This window comes from Erpetoichthys calabaricus, chromosome 1, assembly GCF_900747795.2.
Source record: "Erpetoichthys calabaricus chromosome 1, fErpCal1.3, whole genome shotgun sequence".
Lineage (NCBI taxonomy): Eukaryota > Metazoa > Chordata > Cladistia > Polypteriformes > Polypteridae > Erpetoichthys > Erpetoichthys calabaricus.
In genome coordinates, this window is record NC_041394.2 from 157,393,878 (window position 1) to 157,412,965 (window position 19,088).

At 39.8% G+C, this 19,088-nt stretch overlaps 1 protein-coding gene across 1 annotated transcript in view; it reads left to right on the forward strand.

The window, feature by feature from the left end:
• zgc:136858 (uncharacterized protein LOC678543 homolog) overlaps nt 1–19,088 on the forward strand; it is a 177,530-nt gene that overhangs the window by 2,252 nt on the left and 156,190 nt on the right. The window contains exons 2-4 of the mRNA XM_028807961.2: nt 197–292; nt 11,768–11,882; nt 17,969–18,143. Coding sequence (XP_028663794.1) covers nt 208–292; nt 11,768–11,882; nt 17,969–18,143 — 375 coding nt within the window. The 5' untranslated portion in view covers nt 197–207. The remainder of the gene's footprint in view (nt 1–196; nt 293–11,767; nt 11,883–17,968; nt 18,144–19,088) is intronic.

Consider the following 19,088-nt stretch of genomic DNA (forward strand, 5'->3'; position numbering starts at 1 on the left):
AAATAACTGTTGAGCATTAAATGTTTTAAAATTAGTAACATAACCACTTTAGTATCTAGTATGTTGTATATAAGCATTGGATATTATAAATTAATGCTGAAGCACATTGAATGTTACCATTTTTATAATTAGTTAAATATACACTTATTAATATAAAATGAACTTACAAATTTAAATGTATTTATTTGTTTATCAGTTTGGGTGAAAATGCTGCTGAGGTTGACTTCCATCCTTCAGAAACATCAACAGTCTGTGCCAAAGAATCTGGTGACATCATGGCGATATTTCCACGGTAATAATGAACCTCCTGGTACCTCATTTTTCCGTCTGCAGATCAAACAATAATAAACAATTGATGTATCATATGTTCGCTTCCCGGGTCCTCCCTGTGTGGAGTTTGCATGTTCTCCCCGTGTCTGCATGGGTTTCCTCCGGGTGCTCCGGTTTCCTCCCACAGTCCAAAGACATGCAGGTTAGGTGGATTGGTGAATTTAAATTGGCCCTAATGTGTGCTTGGTGTGTGGGTGTGTTTGTGTGTGTCCTGCGGTGGGTTGGCACCCTGCCCGGGACTGGTTCCTGCCTTGTGCCCTGTGTTGTCTGGGATTGGATCCAACATACCCCCATGACCCTGTGTTTGGAAAATGGATGGATGGATGTATCATATTACACATAAGTAAAAGGAAAACAGACATATGGTTGGAGTAAAATTGTAAGGAGAATGCCCACTGCACCTAAAGTAATATTAAAATGTAAAAACACAAAAAAACACAAATTTTAGTTAATAGTTAAAATTAATTTTAGGGGGAATTTTGTGAACAAATATCCAAACAGCAACCATTTTGTTCATTCTAAGATATAAAAATCAAGGACTTCTATTTATTCACAATTACTGCATTTTTAGTAAAAGAACATTGATACTGACATTTATTAACTGACTTCTCATTCTATTCTTTAATCAGTAAGAAGTTATCAGCATCAATATCAATCAGTATCAATTTAACTTTTTGTAAACCCTCTGCATAAAACATGACTAATATTACAAGTAAGACTTAACTTTTTCAGTTGATATAACCATTCAAACTTCTGTTATAACAACCGTAGCACCTCTGTCTTCATATGGCAACATTGATGCTATTTTTTACTAAGAAATGTTTTAAGGTGTAATGTCTTCTCACTTTGCTTTCTAGTCTTACAAATGACTAATTAATTTCCTTCCTCTCTGATCTCTGTCCTCTATTGCTGGCTTCAGTCCTCATTAATATAATCAGATTGGTAGAAGATGGTGATACTTACTTAAACGTCAACAAGACCCCGAGATCTTCTTTCCTTTTTTCTCCATCACTAAAAACTATTCAAATGTTTTCAGTGTCTGCAGTGGAAGCAAATACCTTAAGTGCAAGTACTCTCTGGTTTTGTGATATTCTTGGTTCTGCTCCTGACACATGGCAAATTTTACTCATTTCCTTAATTGAGCAGGGGAGGGTCCCCCTCGGAGTTTTGAGCACAATGATATAAGTACATTTTTTCATAGACCGGGATGTGATGGGATCTTCCATGGCATTTCAATTGTGATGATGAGATACATACATTAAGTCAGAGAGAGGTTTCCCTTGTGGAGTTTTGAGTGTGATGAGATATGTACATTAGATGGTGGAGGGGGGCTTCCCTTGAATGGCAGAGTGGGGGTGCTGGTAACCAACTTTTTACTGCAAGAATACCCCAGTGAAAATGGAATACTGCCAATATGTGAATTCAAGACTTTTTTTCTGTATTCTTCTTACTATGTGACCCTATCCAACTTTCCCACACCAATCACAGTCCAGCATCACCAATTCACTCTGTTATGACTTCATTACTGGATCCTCCTCTCCTTCTGTGCTGTCTACCTCTGTATTTACCAACTCCCCAAATTAGCCAGAAGGGTGTAATTTGCTGTCACCCTTTCCAAATAAAGAAAGGTGTAACTACAACATAAACTAGATAAAATGTCACGATAAAAGAAATATACAGTATACATATGTTACTTTTCTTACCATCAGTCATAATAAGGAGAGATTTTCATCCCCAAATAGCTCAGGAGAGATTCATTTAAAATAATATTTAAAAATTTAAAACCCATATCTCCCTCCCTCATTACATAAGGTTGGACCTGGTCCAGTACTCTGTTAAGCTCTGGCTTGGCTGCCTGTCCTTGCAAGGCCCTCCCTAAGATGACGGCTTTAGTCAAATCTTGTCAGCAGCTTCCACTTTCAAAGAGTAAGCAGAATTTCTTTTCTTACTTTCCCCTGCTTTCCTTTTTCTTTAGTTTTTTAGCTATCCTTTTGTTTAATAAAGTGCCACACGCAGTATGGCATAAACAGGCAAATATAGTTTCCGAGTTATCTATGTGGAATGTGATGTATTCCCGTACAAGAAAGGATTTAACAATGGTAATAAGTATTCAAATACAAAACAACAACTGTCTGGCTATACAGTTGGCAGTTTCTAAGCAAAGACAGTACCTTTGCATCATTCCTGAAGGTATCTCATTCAATTGTCCTCTGTGACTGACTTTCTAGCATAACATAGTACTAGGGTGTTGAACCGTGTTACATCTTGCCTGAAGAAGGAGCCTGAGTTGCCTCGAAAGCTTGCATATTGTCATCTTTTTAGTTAGCCAGTAAAAGGTGTCATTTTGCTTGGCTTTTCTCAGCATAACATATGAAGTTTAATAAATATTTTTATTTGTAGAAAGAAATTAATGTCTTAGGTTTCACTTTGGTACAGAGTCTTATGTTCAGGTAGTAAAGATAAGAAGGATAATAGATTACAAGCACATTGTGTGATAATAAAAGTCTAACCCACCTACATAACTATCTGGAACATAGAGTTGTTAGTTACAAAGCACTTGGGTAATTTTCTTATATTTATTTAAAGAAAATCTTTGTAAACCGTATATTAACAACACCATATACTACTGAGATAGCTAATACTCCTATGATCCACTATATCATGTCATTTAGATTTATTTTAATAGAAGAAATGTGTTGTAAAGTTTGCAAATAAATTCTTTTGAATGACAAATTTTAGTGAGTCAGCATGAAAAATTGAATTATCTTGCATTCTGTTTTCAGGATGCAGTGTTCAAAAAATGCAGCCACACAACCAAGCTCTATCTTTTTAATTTCATTATAGCCATAAATGTGCAGCAAGTCTATTATAACCTGTCAACAAATAGCTGCATATGCAAAAAGGAATAGAGTCGCCAAGGAGTTTCAGTATGGGAGGTGGGAGACATGAAGCAGAGCCTGCAGGGATGCAATTGACGTGCATGACTACTGTGGGTTGAAATAACTGTGCTGCTGACTGTGTGCTCTTCATAAGTCAACCTCAGATGGGTCCTTTAAAAAGTGGTGTTAATGGAAGATATTAGGTCACTTAAATTTTGTTTCTTAAAGCCAATTGTAAAAATTGAATATTATATGAAACAGTTTAAAATTAACTTCTTAAAAATTAACTGTTAATTTAAAATAAATTAACAGTCTAAAATTAACTGCTTCTAATAGCAATCAGTTTTGATTGCTCAGCCAGTGTATGCATATTTTTGAAAGTAGAAATGTTTTGAAAAATATTTTATTTTGTGATACAGTCATTCGACTAAGCCGCTTATCCTTTCTACATACTTTAGGTGTTCTAGTATTGCAGTTTATTTCAACAATTCTGGTTTCAGCAGTAAGTTTCAGAGTATGCTTTTATTTCTTTCATTTATTTTAGTACTAAACTGAACAAACATTAAACAGAACTTGTTTTGTTTTTCCACTCATTACTTATGTTCTCTTCATATTCACATAAAAATCCTCTGTGTGATATTTCAATTTCTTTTTCTGCCCTCTGTTTCCTTCTGTAGCTTACTCTGTCTATGTAGCCTCTGTGCTTCCTTGGTGTCTCATTCAATCTGCCACTTCTGTGAAGATGTTTATTAATAGGACAGAGTTTATTTCGCATCACAGCCCAAGCAAATAAATATAATGGACTATTAAGATGTGATGGTCCATTGCTTATTAATGTAAATTTCTCATCTTATTCAATCACCTTTAAGATGGAATGAAAATGTAGTGCAACTTTTTGTCAGCTAAGAAATAATTGGATGGAGCCTTTAGAGGTTACTTTCAAGGAAATCAAATAACCTCACAGGTATCATTCATGAGGCATTGATACATTTTCTCCTCTGGATGGTTATATTTTCACTACAAAACCTGGAATCTAAACATAAGTGTAATTCCAAGGAAGCAAAAGTAAAAACTACTTTCGAAATCATTGCTATGATATGAGCAAATACCTTAGAACATATAATCTAAGACATACAGTTAGGTCCATAAATATTTGGACAGAGACAACTTTTTTCTAATTTTGGTTCTGTACATTACCACAATGAATTTTAAATGAAACAACTCAGATGAAGTTGAAGTGCAGACTTTCAGCTTTAATTCAGTGGGGTGAACAAAATGATTGCATAAAAATGTGAAGCAACTAAAGCATTTTTTTAACACAATCCCTTCATTTCAGGGGCTCAAAAGTAATTGGACAATTGAATCAAAGGCTATTTCATGGGCAGGTGTGGGCAAGTCCGTCGGTATGTCATTATCAATTAAGCAGATAAAAGGTCTGGAGTTGATTTGAGGTGTGGTTCTTGCATGTGGAAGATTTTGCTGTGAACAGACAACATGCAGTCAAAGGAGCTATCCATGCAGGTGAAAGAAGCCATCCTTAAGCTGTGAAAACAGAAAAAAGCCTATCCAAGAAATTGCTACAATATTACGAGTAGCAAAATCTACAGTTTGGTACATCCTGAGAAAGAAAGCAAGCACTGGTGAACTCAGCAACGCAAAAAGACCTGGATGTCCATGGAAGACAACAGTGGTGGATGATCGCAGAATCATTTCCATGGTGAAGAGAACCCCCTTCACAACAGCCAACCAATTGAACAACACTCTCCAGGTGGTAGGTGTATCGATATCCAAGTCTACCATAAAGAGAAGACTGCATGAAAGTAAATACAGAGGGTGCACAGCAAGGTGCAAGCCACTCATAAGCCTCAAGAATAGAAAGGCTAGATTGGACTTTGCTAAAGAACATCTAAAAAAGCCAGCACAGTTATGGAAAAACATTCTTTGGACAGATGAAACCAAGATCAACCTCTACCAGAATGATGGCAAGAAAAAAGTATGGAGAAGGCGTGGAACAGCTCATTATCCAAAGCATACCACATCATCTGTAAAACACGGTGGAGGCAGTGTGATGGCTTGGGCGTGCATGGCTGCCAGTGGCACTGGGACACTAGTGTGTATTGATAATGTGACACAGGACAGAAGCAGACGAATTAATTCTGAGGTGCTCAGAGACATACTGTCTGCTCAAATCCAGCTAAATGCAGTCAAATTGATTGGGTGGCGTTTCATGATACAGATGGACAATGACCCAAAACATACAGCCAAAGCAACCCAGGAGTTTATTAAAGCAAAGAAGTGGAAAATTCTTGAATGGCCAAGTCAGTCACCTGATCTTAACCCAATTGAGCATGCATTTCACTTGTTGAAGACTAAACTTCAGACAGAAAGGCCCACAAACAAACAGCAACTGAAAGCCGCTGCAGTAAAGGCCTGGCAGAGCATTAAAAAGGAGGAAACCCAGCATCTGGTGATGTCCATGAGTTCAAGACTTCAGGCTGTCATTGCCAGCAAAGGGTTTTCAACCAAGTATTAGAAATGAACATTTTATTTCCAGTTATTAAATTTGTCCAATTACTTGGACTGCTGCAGTAAAGGCCTGGCAGAGCATTAAAAAGGTATTTCATTTGTCCAATTACTTTTGAGCCCCTGAAATGAAGGGATTGTGTTAACAAAATCCTTTAGTTGCCTCACATTTTTATGCAATTGTTTTGTTCACCCCACTGAATTAAAGCTGAAAGTCTGCACTTCAACTGCATCTGAGTTGTTTCATTTAAAATTCATTGTGGTAATGTACAGAACCAAAATTAGAAAAAAGTTGTCTCTGTCCAAATATTTATGGACTTAACTGTAAATAAATGCTTGTTCATAGGCAATTAACATAAAAAACACACAGTGAGGCACCATATGCAATGAAATATGTAAGATATCTATATATATAATTCTCTAAGCCGCCGCCAGAGCGGGCAAGACACCCATGAAAGCACGCAGGAAGGAGCCACGCCCACACCCATGAAAGCACGCAGGAAGGAGCCACGCCCACCAACTCTAAGACCATTGGATACGACGAAAACTCGCAGAGCCACGCTCACCAACTCGGACGCGACGCCTCGGAAAACACGCCGTCATTTCTGTTTGTCTGTGCTACAGTCCACATGCAGCTCTGAGCCACGTTGACTTTTCATTTACGATGCACGACCGCGTGCAACATCGCAAACTGTTTTACACGCTACATACAGCAATTCGCATCCGCGACAAACATGCGTCTTCTTAGATGGTCCTGCAGGAACACGGAAAATGTTTCCCCGCCCACCAACACTCCTTATTCCCCGGCCCACGTCCACCCTCGCTCTCTAGACATTCCCACTGCCTGCTCATGTGCCCGGACGCAAGAACTAACCGACCACCCCGTAAGTCGCTTTCATCTGTGCTAGGAGTCCACATGCACCTCTGAGCCACATTGACTTTTCATTATTCTTTTTCGGTTATGATGCACGCACCACCATCGCAAACTGTTTTACACGCCATGGTGTTAGAGTTGGTGGGTGGGTCTCCGTGAGTTGCTCTTGCGAGCGGGCACATGGCCAGGCAGTGTGTATGCTTTGAGAACGAGGGTGGACGCGTCAGGACCATGTAAGAAGAGGCATGTTTGTCGCGGATGTGAATTGCTGAATGCATCGTCTAAACTCCCATGGAATCCTTAAAACAATCCTTTAAAACTGAGGTTAAACACAATGAAGGAAGCAGTCTTTAAAAACCAATAAGCTCTGTGCCTCTGTTTCATTAGCGTCTCACCTGCTTCACCGATGCAGGCCCTGCAACAGTCGAGATGCTCTCTCAGCAGCTGACCTTCTCTGTGCCTGACTCCACTATAGGCTGCAACAAAATTATGAAAGTACGGGCGCATTTGTTTCACACAAGCTGTGTGTGTGGGTGGGTTGGTGTTAATTAGTTAATTAGTTACTCGAAGGATTTCAAGATTTAATATGCACAAGCGGTAACACTGCAAAAGCAGCCCAAACCAGAAAAGACGGCTGGCAAAAAGTGGCCGACAAATTAAATGCGTGTGATTTGTACTTACTGAAAGCAGCGTTACGGATTTTGCAAATGTTCATTTTTTTCCCTCTGCTTAAAAAACATTTAAAAAGCGGCATGATTATGCAACGTATACTACGCCGCGGGTTGGTATGCAGTGTGTAAAACAGTTTGTTTGTCGCGGATAATTTGCCTTTTACTATTACATGAAGACAATTTCCTGTTAATACTTCATTACATTGATATAGCGGTGTTCTCAGTATTCAAAGCACTATCCACACAGGGAGGAACTGGGAAGCAAAACCACAATCTTCCACAGTCTCCTTACTGCAAAGCAGCAGCACTACTACAACGCCACAAGGCAGTTAAAGAATACACCAGGCTCAATTTTGTTTTCACTTCTGTTTACAGAGATCGGGTCGTAGATAGCATTGTTGCAATTTTACTTTTCTTGGTGGCTTATTACATTACAGATGTTTCACATGTTAATTTTTTCCCGTGTTTAAAAGACATTAAAAAAGTGTTTCTCAACTGTGACTCCGGAACATCTCAGTATGCAAGCTATATTAAGCGTCAACAACGAAGACTCGCTACACCTTAATCTACAAGTACTGACACTTATCCCTACCGACGAAGTAACTTTTACCAGCATGGCCTTCTTCATCACAGACGATCCTGCTTTCGGTCACGGACAATTATATGTTGCTCTCTCCAGAGGTCTATCTTTTCATTCACTCACAGTGGTATCCACAAACCCACCCCATTTGGACAACTGTGTCGTTCAGGAAGTGTTCACCCATCAATACATAATTATGCGGCGTATGCTGCGCCGCGGGTTGGCTAGTATTTATAAAAAGGATAGTAAAAGGCAAAAGAGGAACTGTAAATATAAGTAAGATGACATCTTAAACCCACTTAATCAAATTCAGAGTCATGGGCAGGATGCAGTTGCAGAGAGGGAGCCAGTCCCACACCAGACCCATGCTCACATATTTTGGGATATGGAAGGAATACACAGGCAGACATGGGGATAATGTGCAAAATCCACATCAGCAGCTTGACTCAGGAGTCAAATCTAAGACACTGGATCTGTGAGGCAGCAGTTCTATAAATGAATACATGAATTAATTTCACAGTATCCTCCATATTTAGAAAACATCTTAATTTTCAGCATTTTTAAGATGGAAAAATCATGTTTTAGACTGTTTCGAAATGTATGCTTTAAAAGACATAATGGTATCAAAGAATACATAATTTGTGCACTGACTCATTAAAACTAATGGTTAGTCCAACCGAATTTAAAAGTGACAGAATATTGTTGTGGTCTGCATCATTCCCACGAATAAGTAACATTTCTGTTTTTTCTTTATTCAGAGACAAATAGTTTTCTTCTGTTCACTCCTTAACTCATTGATACAACTTATTGTTTTACAGCATCAGAGAAATGTCATTTGATCTAAAAAGAAAGGTATAGCTGGGCATTGCCTACATATGTGTGAAAGTTAAAGTTATATTTTCTAGTGAACTTTCCAATGGGAGCTTGTGAAGTGAAAACAGTTAAAGTCTCAGTAGTGAGCCCTGCAGGACACCATATTTGACTTCTGAGTATAATGACTGAGTACTATAAGCATATTTCTGTACATAATGTAATCAGTCTAATAAATATGAACTAAATCAGGCAAGGACAGTGTTTTAGAGCACAATATAACTTTCCAGCCTATGAATGGATTGATCATTGGTATCAAATGCTATGTAAGGAGGTACATATTACTAATCAGTACTATAATTTGAAAGCTTCTTAAATAGGTTTATGTGAACAACACAGGCTGCATCTATGATATTAATATACAAGCAGTGTTTAAACTTCAAAGGCAATGCCATTGAAATGGACCCTGAACTGGACTCTCAGACACACAAATAAATTAAGGGAAATTCACAAGACTAAGCAATGAGCAGCTTTATTGTACTGTATGTCTGTGTGCTCAAATGATTTTTAATTGTTTGTAGACAATATTATTCATTCATTCATTTTCCACCACTCATCTGAAGCCCATATATCCCTTTCCCCAGCCACACTTGCCAACTCATACTGAAGGATCCCAAGGCATTCCCAGGCCATCTGGGAGATATAATCCTCTCAGTGAGCCCAGAGTCTTCCCTGTGGTCTCCTCCCAGCTAGTCATGCTGGTAAAACCTCCACAGGGAGGCATCCATATCAGATGTATGAACCACCTCAAATGGCTTCTCTCGATGAGGAGGTTCAGCAGCTCTACTCTGAGCCTCTCTCAGATGTCTGCAGTTCTCATCCCTTCTCTAAGGGAGAGCCCAACCACCCAGTGGAGAATGCTTATTTCAGTATATTGTATCTGTGATATCATTCTTCTACCACTACAGATCTGTATAGCGACTGCGTAACTGTGCTTGCTGCCCCCATCTGTCCGTCGATTTCACCATCCTTTTTCCCAACTTATGAACAAGTCCCCGAGGTACTTAAACTCCTCCACTTGAGGCAGTAAGTCACCTTCCACTTGTAGAGAACAGTACTCTTATTTCCTACTGAGGACCAGATTTGGAGCTGCTCATCCTCATCTCTGCCATTTCAGACTCAGTCACAAACCGTTGCAAGGCGTGCTGGAGTTCACAGCCCAATGAAGCCAACAGGACCATGTCATATGCAAAAACCAGTGATGCAAATCTAAGGCAATTGAACTAGATGCCCTCTCCTTCCAAGCTGTGCCTTAATATACTGTCCATGAAACTCACAAATAGAATAGGAGGCAAAGTACAGCCCTGGCAGTGTCCCACATCCACTGGAAACGGTGCTGATGTTTTTCCAAGTATGCGGACTAAGCTCTCACTCTTGATTATACAGGGACTGAATAGCCCTTAGTAGGCTGGTATATTCTTGAATAAAAACGCATTTGTTTTGTTATATTTGTGCCTTTTGTGAAAGTGTTTATTTGATATTTGGACTTCAGTCTTCACACATTATACACTTCATGTCTACATTTTGTCAATTATTTCTAAAATATGAAAAACATTTCTTTTTTAGTTATGTGTTCAATATTTTTTGCATTTCTTGCATTTCCTGCCATCCTAAATTTACAAAGATCAATGTAGACACAGAACACACATGAAATGTATGTGTTCCAAATAATGACATATTATGTACCCTCTACAGCTCCAGGTATCTCACAACTCACAACTTTTTACCCTTTCTGCGGTGGTGGGGGGATGTGATAGGGCTGCTTGTGCTAATTGACACATTTACAAAACAAAAGTCGCTGATGGAATTTAAGGTGGGCCGGGATTCCAAGTTTTTTCGTAGGCTTCAGAGATTCTAGTGTTAAACAAGGCTCATTCAGACTCTATATCTCTAGGCTTCCCTGGGAAATGGGAAAAGCTCTTTCTGGACAGGGACCTCCCCCAGATGATCCCAGTACACCGTCACTACTCACTTGGGCTTTCCAGGTCTGTTCAGGCACCTTCCACACCCTCTGACCCAACTCATCACCAGATGGTAATCAGTTGATAGCTCTGTCCCTCTCTTCACCCAAGTGTCCAAAACATTCGGCCACAAATCTGATGATATGATTATGGAATTGATCAGAAATCTTTCGCCTAATGTGCTCTGGTACCAAGTACACTTATGATCCACCTTAATATTTGAACATGGTGTTTGTTATGGACAAACCATGCCTAGCACATAAGTCCAATAACAAACCACTGCTCGGAGATAGATCAGGGAGGCGATTCCTCCCAATCACGCTTCTCCAGGTGTTTCCAATCATTACCCATGTGGGCATTGAAGACCTCTAGCAGAACTATGGAATCCCCAGCTGAAACGCTTTCTAGGATTCCCTCCAGGCACTCCAAGAAGGCCAAACTGACATTTGGTGCATAAGCACATATGAATGTTAGAGTCCTTCTCTCTGCGACCTTCAGCCTCACAGAGGCAGGCCTCTTGTGCTCCAGGACAAACTCCAGCATGGCATCAACCAGGCAGGGGCTCAATAAGAAGCAACTCCAGAGTAAAGGAGAGTCCAGCCTCTTTTGAGGTGTTTGGTTCCGAGACCAAGTGAGTGGGTGGATGTGAGTCCAACTATATCTCTTTGTTATATTTCCTCCTCACCCACCAACTCTGGCTCATTCCCCCCAAAAGTGTCAGTTTATGTGGCCTTCAATCACCACCCAGGTCACATTACATCTGACCACTATTTCTACTGCAGGTGGTGAGCCCACAGGAGGGCAGTCCCACATTTTCCCCAGGCCCCAGTAACCACATACCAGGTGGGGTACTCTGTTTAAATTTGTGGTTTTGTTTCATTAGGGGCTTTGAATTGCTTTGGGAGACTCAACTAAGAGCTTCTGCTTCAGACAACATAGCTGCCAGGGTCACAGGGGCACAAAGTCCTCTCCACCATTTTAAGATGATGATTTCTGGAGAGGTAGACAATGCTAAGATTTATTTAAAATTTAAATTTTAACAGTTGAAAAAAGACACCATATTTTTTGTCTACTTACAGATAACTTCTTCAAGATTATGCCATCAGTGTCTGCGGCATTGGCAAATCAGAAACCAGTTGTGGCTTTAGAAAGTACGATTATCACCCATGGAATGCCATATCCACAGAATGTAATGTAAGCAAAGGTTTTACATTTCTTTTCAATATGTGTTCTAGAAACTCGTGGGGGGCAGTCCCACATAATGTATAATTAATTAGAAACATGACATTTGTAGTAAAAGTAGATAACTAGAGTGTTTAAATTATAATTCTAGCTTATCAGAGAGAATGTCATAATTAGAATGTAGCTATTAAATGGCTCCTTTGCCAATTTAGACTGGAGAGCTTTAACCTGGAATTGTGCATTCAGTTGTGTTTGTGGGAACTTAGCCTTGAATCTTTGGTTTACCTACTATGGTGATATTTATATAATTTTTGTTTATCAATGTAAAAGTTTTAGCTGGACAAAAATAAAACCAGAATGACTTTTATTTGGTATGGTATGGAAAGAGAACTTTTCACTGTTCAGATCTTGGTAAACTTGGACTTCACCTTGTCCTTCTTGTTGATGCAATCCTAAGATCTTTGAACAACACTTTGGGTTCAATAAAATAATGTCAAAGTGAAATTTGAATGTATCAATGTGTGGATGCTCCATGGGAATGTAATACTGGGAATTGCAGCCATACTACAAACAATATTTTCCTCCCTAGTAATCATGGCAAACATATATTGTAAAACAAGGAAATGCGTTACTAAATAAAGGACATTGTGATGGATGGCCGGGGCCCATGCCCGGCTGGGATGCCCCTTTGCCACTGAACCCGGGAAAGCTGCCATAGGAGGCTCATTACGTTCCCCGGAACACTTGGTGGCAGCCCCCCTTGGTGGCATCGGGGCCACAATTGTGGAATACCAGAGCTCATGCCTTTTGGGCTCCGTGGCCACCACCAGGGAGAGCTGAACAATTTAATGATCCCGTCTGGGCTGTGATGCAGCCACAACTGGAAGTGCAGCCTAATTAGGCTAATTACCACCTGAAGCACTTCCGGGTGGGCTATAATCAGTCACTGCAGCCACTAATCAAGGAGCCAGAGTCGGGAGGAGGAAGACAAAGCTTCCGAGAGGAGTGGAGGAAAGGAAGAGTGTTATGTATGGTGGTGTTCTGTTTGGTGTGTCTTTTGGGACTGTGTTGTGCCTGTGGAACATGGGGAAGGCGTGCCCCACAGGTGAAGAAAATAAAAAGTTTATTTATTTTACATGTGCCTCACGATGTCAGTCTGTGTTGGGTCTGTGCCCATATAGCGCCTTTTCACAACATATACTGTATTAACTTACTTTAAAATGTGGCTTTCACTCTCATATATTCAAACAGCTAAAAGATTACCAAAGAACAGATGCCTTGCATTTCTTCAGTGACCTCTTCAACAATTGTGTAGCCCTCTTTAAGGGAGACAGAGGCATTTTCCTCAGCACAGGAAGAAGCCTCTACATTTATGAAGGATTGCTTTCATAAGATTGCAACAGTCGTCTATACGGTACCCTTAAGAGAGTCCTTGGTTTGAACAAACTAGACAATAAAATAATAACAGACTTTCTGCTTACCATTTAGTGTGCATAGAATACATTCTTTTCTTACTAACACTGCACTTGCTAGTAAAATTTGAATCATACATCTCAGGCTTCTTCATTTAATAATAATTCATTACATTTATATAGCTCTTTTCTCAGTACTCAAAGCGCTATCCACACAGGGAGGAACCGGGAAGTGAACCCACAATCTTCCACAGTCTCCTTACTACCATTGCACCACATGTTGTTACAGTCATCTAGAACAGTTTTTTTTTCTCTTTGGCCTCGGTTAACAAAGGGATAGTATGAGAACAATAGAAAAGAAAAATAAGAGAAAGAAAAAATAAATCAATCCACACTCATTCACTCACATCATGTGAAAACCCAAAAAAAACCATCTTTGGCTTAGTATACAATGGGGAACTGGAACAGAGACTCCTTTCAATGGTTGATCCTTAGTTCAAGGAGGAGGAGCAGTGCCGATTTTATCCTAATTCTGAAGCTGTGGACTAGGTCTTTTTCTTGCACAGGTACAATATGTGAGAGTTATTGGGAGTTTACCTATCATGTCTATATGTTAGAAGTAATAGTAACTATGCATCCTGTGGTCTCTTGTGGAAGTTACTTCACAAGTGTGTGGTTCTTTTGCCATTGCTATGGGATTGTTTGTATATTTGGCCTTTAGTTGGGTCCATTAAAAGTGGGTGCATGACTATGCTAGTGGTAATCTGATCTCATCCACTGTTTGCAACTCTAAAACTTAATTAGGAGGGCTCAGGTAATAGACTGATAGGTAGATGGTATTGCATTTTTTATTGTCTAATGTTTTCATTTGCAACTTCAGTTTCAGCATACTTCCTTGAAGTGAAAATTTTCTAAAATATGTACTTCTGGGTAATGGACTAAAAAATGAAATCTTTGGCTATAAGCTGATAGAGCCCAAACATGTATTATTAATATAGACATATATTATGCAAATAGGACTGCAGTAACTACAGGAGAATAAAATTGATGAGCCACATCATGAAGTTATGGGAAAGAGTAGTGGAAGCTAGGTTAAGAAGTGAGGTGATGATTAGTGAGCAGCAGTATGGTTTCATGACAAGAAAGAGCACCACAGATACAATGTTTGCTCTGAGGATGTTGATGGAGAAGTTTAGAGAAGGCCAGAAGGAGTTGCATTGCGTCTTTGTGGACCTGGAGAAAGCATATGACAGGGTGCTTCGAGAGGAGCTGTGTATGAGGAAGTTGGGAGTGGCAGAGAAGTACGTAAGAATTGTACAGGATATGTACGAGGGAAGTGTGACAGTGGTGAGGTCTGCGGTAGGAGTGACTGATGCATTCAAGTTGGAGGTGGGATTACATCAGGGATCTGCTCTGAGCCCTTTCTTATTTGCAATGGTGATGGACAGGTTAACAGACGAGATTAGACAGGAGTCCCTGTGGACTATGATGTTTGCTGATGATATTGTGATCTGTAGCAATAGTAGGGAGCAGGTTGAGGAGACCCTGGAGAGGTGGAGATATGCTCTAGAGAGGAAAGGAATGAAGGTCAGTAGGAACAAGACAGAATACATGTGTGTAAATGAGAGGGAGGTCAGTGGAATGCTGAGGATGCAGGGAGTAGAGTTGGCGAAGGTGGATGAGTTTAAATACTTGGGATCAACAATACAGAGTAATGGGGATTGTGGAAGAGAGGTGAAAAAGAGAATGCAGGCAGGGTGGAATGGGTGGAAAAGAGTGTCAGGAGTAATTTGTGACAGACGGGTATCGGCAAGAGTAAAAGGGAAAGTCTACAGAACGGTAGTGAGACCAGCTATGTTATATGGGTTGGAGACGGTGGCACTGACCAGAAAGCAGGAGACAGAGCTGGAGGTAGCAGAGTTAAAGATGCTAAGATTTGCATGGGTGTGACGAGGATGGATAGGATTAGAAATGAGTACATTAGAGGGTCAGCTCAAGTTGGACGGTTGGGAGACAAAGTCAGAGAGGCAAGATTGCGTTGGTTTGGATATGTGCAGAGGAGAGATGCTGGGTATATTGGGAGAAGGATGCTAAGGACAGAGCTGCCAGAGAATTGGAAAAGAGGAAGGCCTAAGAGAAGGTTTATGGATGTGGTGAGGGAGGACATGCAGGTGATGGGTGTAACAGAGCAAGATGTAGAGGACAGGAACATATGGAAGAAGATAATCCACTGTGGCAACCCCTAACAGGAGCAGTCGAAAGAAGAAGAAGATTATGTAAATAGGCAAAAGTAGGCTTTATTAATACCAGCTTTTTTAATAGAATAATTTTATAAGAAAAATTCAACCTATTTATTTTCAATTTTATTTGAAGAAAATAACATTCCATAAGTTCAAGTCTAATTTATACAATGAAGAAAATAACACTACATACAATCCAGTCGAACTTAACAAAACAGAATTCAACCCCAACCTGAGAGAAAGAGAGGAGAGCCGTTCCTCCGATATAAATGCTTATTCTAGAATTTTATTAATTAGATCCAGCCATATTTTTAAAAAGATAGAATGGATATATATTAACTTACTTTAAAAATGTGGCTTTCACCCTCATATTTTCCAAACAGTAAAGTATAAAGCAGAGTTACAACAGATAAAAGCTTCTCTGCCTTAAAGTACATCTAAGCGAGAATTTGATTTTTTTCCTATTTCAAATAGAATAGGACATTGGTTATCCGCTGACTTATAAATGGTGGGTTTGGGATCCTCAGGTTGAGCAAGATAAGTATACATACAAGTAGTGCTAGTAGGTATTGGCATCCATTCATCCATTTTCTAACCCGCTGAATCCGAACACAGGGTCACGGGGGTCTGCTGGAGCCAATCCCAGCCAACACAGGGCACAAGGCAGGAACCAATCCCGGACAGGGTGCCAACCCACCGCAGGACACACACACAAACGCACCCAGCACACACTAGGGCCAATTTAGAATCACCAATCCACCTAACCTGCATGTCTTTGGACTGTGGGAGGAAACCGGAGCGCCCGGAGGAAACCCACGCAGACACGGGGAGATTATGCAAACTCCACGCAGGGAGGACCGGGAAGCGAACCCAGGTCCCCAGGTCTCTCAACTGCGAGGCAGCAGCACTACCACTGTGCCACTGCGCCGCCCTAGGTATAGGCAATGACAATCAATTTGTCCTTTTCCATTTTAAGCCCATCTGGGAATATACCAAACAAACTGTTAATAGGTTTGGGCTGATTCTGACACCAAGGCAGTCTGATGGCCATTCAAAGATTTTTGTCCAAAATGATGTTCATTTGGAGCATTCCAAAACATGTGGAGGCTGGAGCTAGATTGCAACGTTCACAGGTTGAATCTCACCCTGGATACATTTTGGACAATTTTAAACACAATAAGTTTAAGTTGAATGATTGAATGTTTTGCACATATGGAGCTACAGTGCATTCTATGAATGGCTGCTTTCCACTCCTTTTCTGAGATATTAAGTGACAGATCCTTTGCCCTCTGTTTCTAGGACCTTTGAAAGGAAGACACTTTAATATGTTTTTATATATTATTGAGATGCTGTCTGAGTCTTCAAGACTGATCAGGATTTCACCTGGAATAGAAATGGGTGGGAGGTGAGGAAAATTGGGTAGGCTCCTTTTAGTGAAGTTTCTGATTTGAAAGTAGTGAAAAAAATTGAGTTGATAGGAAGTTAAATTTGAAGCATAATTGGTCATAACATGCAAAAGACATTATCGATATGCAGTTCTCTAAGTGTTTTAATCCTGGATGTTTTCCAAAGGCACCTGGACCGCTTCCGGGTGGGATATAAAAAGGGCCAGCCACCACCACTCAGAGAGCCAGAGTCGGGAGGAAGAGGACTAAGCCTGAGGAGGAGTGGTGGTGCTGAGGTGGAGAGAAGTGTGAGTTATTTGGATTTGAAGTGCTTTTGGGACTGTATTGGGCCTGTGGGACACGGGGAAGGCGTGCCCCACGGCTGAAGAGAAAATAAAGTACCTTTTATTAAAGTATGTGCCTCTGCGTGAGTCTGTGCCGGGTCGGGCGCTATATAGCGCCTTTTACAATGGACAATCTGATTATTGGTATAGTGACAATAATTTATATGTACTGGGGCACAAAGTGGGGCATATACATAAGTACAGCAAGAGTTTATTTCTTTTGCAGACCAGGCTTGTGTGTATATACAGTATATATATATATATATATATATATATATATATATATATATATATATATATATATATATATATATATATATATATATATTTTTTATGTTATTGATTTTATTAAAATCACACAACATTCCATACAAATAAATCAATTTTTACAAACATAAGATCGAAAACAAATCAACCCCCACCCCTTGGCTTGTGAAAATTTATCAATTTGTGTCAATGTCCAGGTCTTTATAGCTTATATTTTTGCTGCCCAGTAATAAAATTGAAAGTTAGATAGTGCTAAGTTAGGTAGAGTTGCCTTTTGAATGAGTCTCGAATTCCAGATAAATGTGGTTGTAATTGAGTTTAATTTCTTAAAGAATGATTTATTAATGTCATATAGGGATGCCTTAAAACAGAAAAAGAAAAGTTTAAATTTACGATCACATTGACATAAATAAATTTGAGCTTGAATATTACTTTTTCATTACCTTCTAGAACAGCTAAAAGAGTGGAAGACATCGTGAAAGCAAATGGAGCCATTCCAGCCACCGTTGGAGTACTGAATGGTAAAATACATGTGGGATTGTCAGAAGAAGAATTGGAGTTTTTAGCAAGCTTGAAAACTGCAGTCAAAATTTCACGACGGGACCTCCCATGTGTGTTATCTAAGGTAATGTAATAAAGTTCAGTATTCCCTAATAATTGATGGAGTGTATATTATCATATGTCTGCTTGCTCATACTTATTGACTGAAGTTTTATAGTGAATGTTCAGTTGGATGCATACTGCTTATGCAGTGCATTTGAATGGTATATCTTATTTCTGCTTTTACAAAATTGTATAATGTGTTGTTACTTCACCAGTTAGCCCTTGCGCCTAAACTCCCAGTGGAATTCTCTGTCAGACAGGTTGTAACAAATCCTAATATAAACACTCTTAGAGCTGCTTAATCCAATTCAGAGTCAGTGGTGGCAGAACCTATCCTGGCACCAAGGGCACATGACTAGAAACAGGACTGTACTGGGTGTCAGTACAGTAGTGCAGGGCAAACTGGCACACAAAACCATCACTAACAAAGGGCCCATTCAGGATTGTCAGTTCTCCTGTGCAGAAACTTAACTAACCAGAAGTGTCTGGGTAAGGTGGACGCAGCTACTGAGGTAGAAAATTAAAAACTATTAAAAGTTTGAGTAAAAAATATTCAGACAGACCCCAGTAATTCTATCATTTGCCCCTATATCAGTGGTCCACAATCTTTTCGATGCCCTGCACCTCTAGAAAATGTTTGCTTTATGTTTGTACCCTTTACAAAAGTAATATATTTGTAGATAAAGAAGTGAATCACATACGGTATTGCAGGACAACAAATTGAACTCCAAAAAATAAGCTTTGAATTCTAGCTTTTAAATTGAGCAATTTACCTTTATAAATCTCATTAATCTGGTAAATGTGTCCTCTGTGTAGTTTAGATACTTGATTGACAATCCTGGGGTTATCCCAGGGGGGGGATATCCCACGAAGTGTCAAGTGCTGAGAGAAAATGACACACATTCAACAGTCAAGGGGTTTGGTGGATTGGAGACCCCTGTGAAGCAACGGGTGCCAGCATGCACTA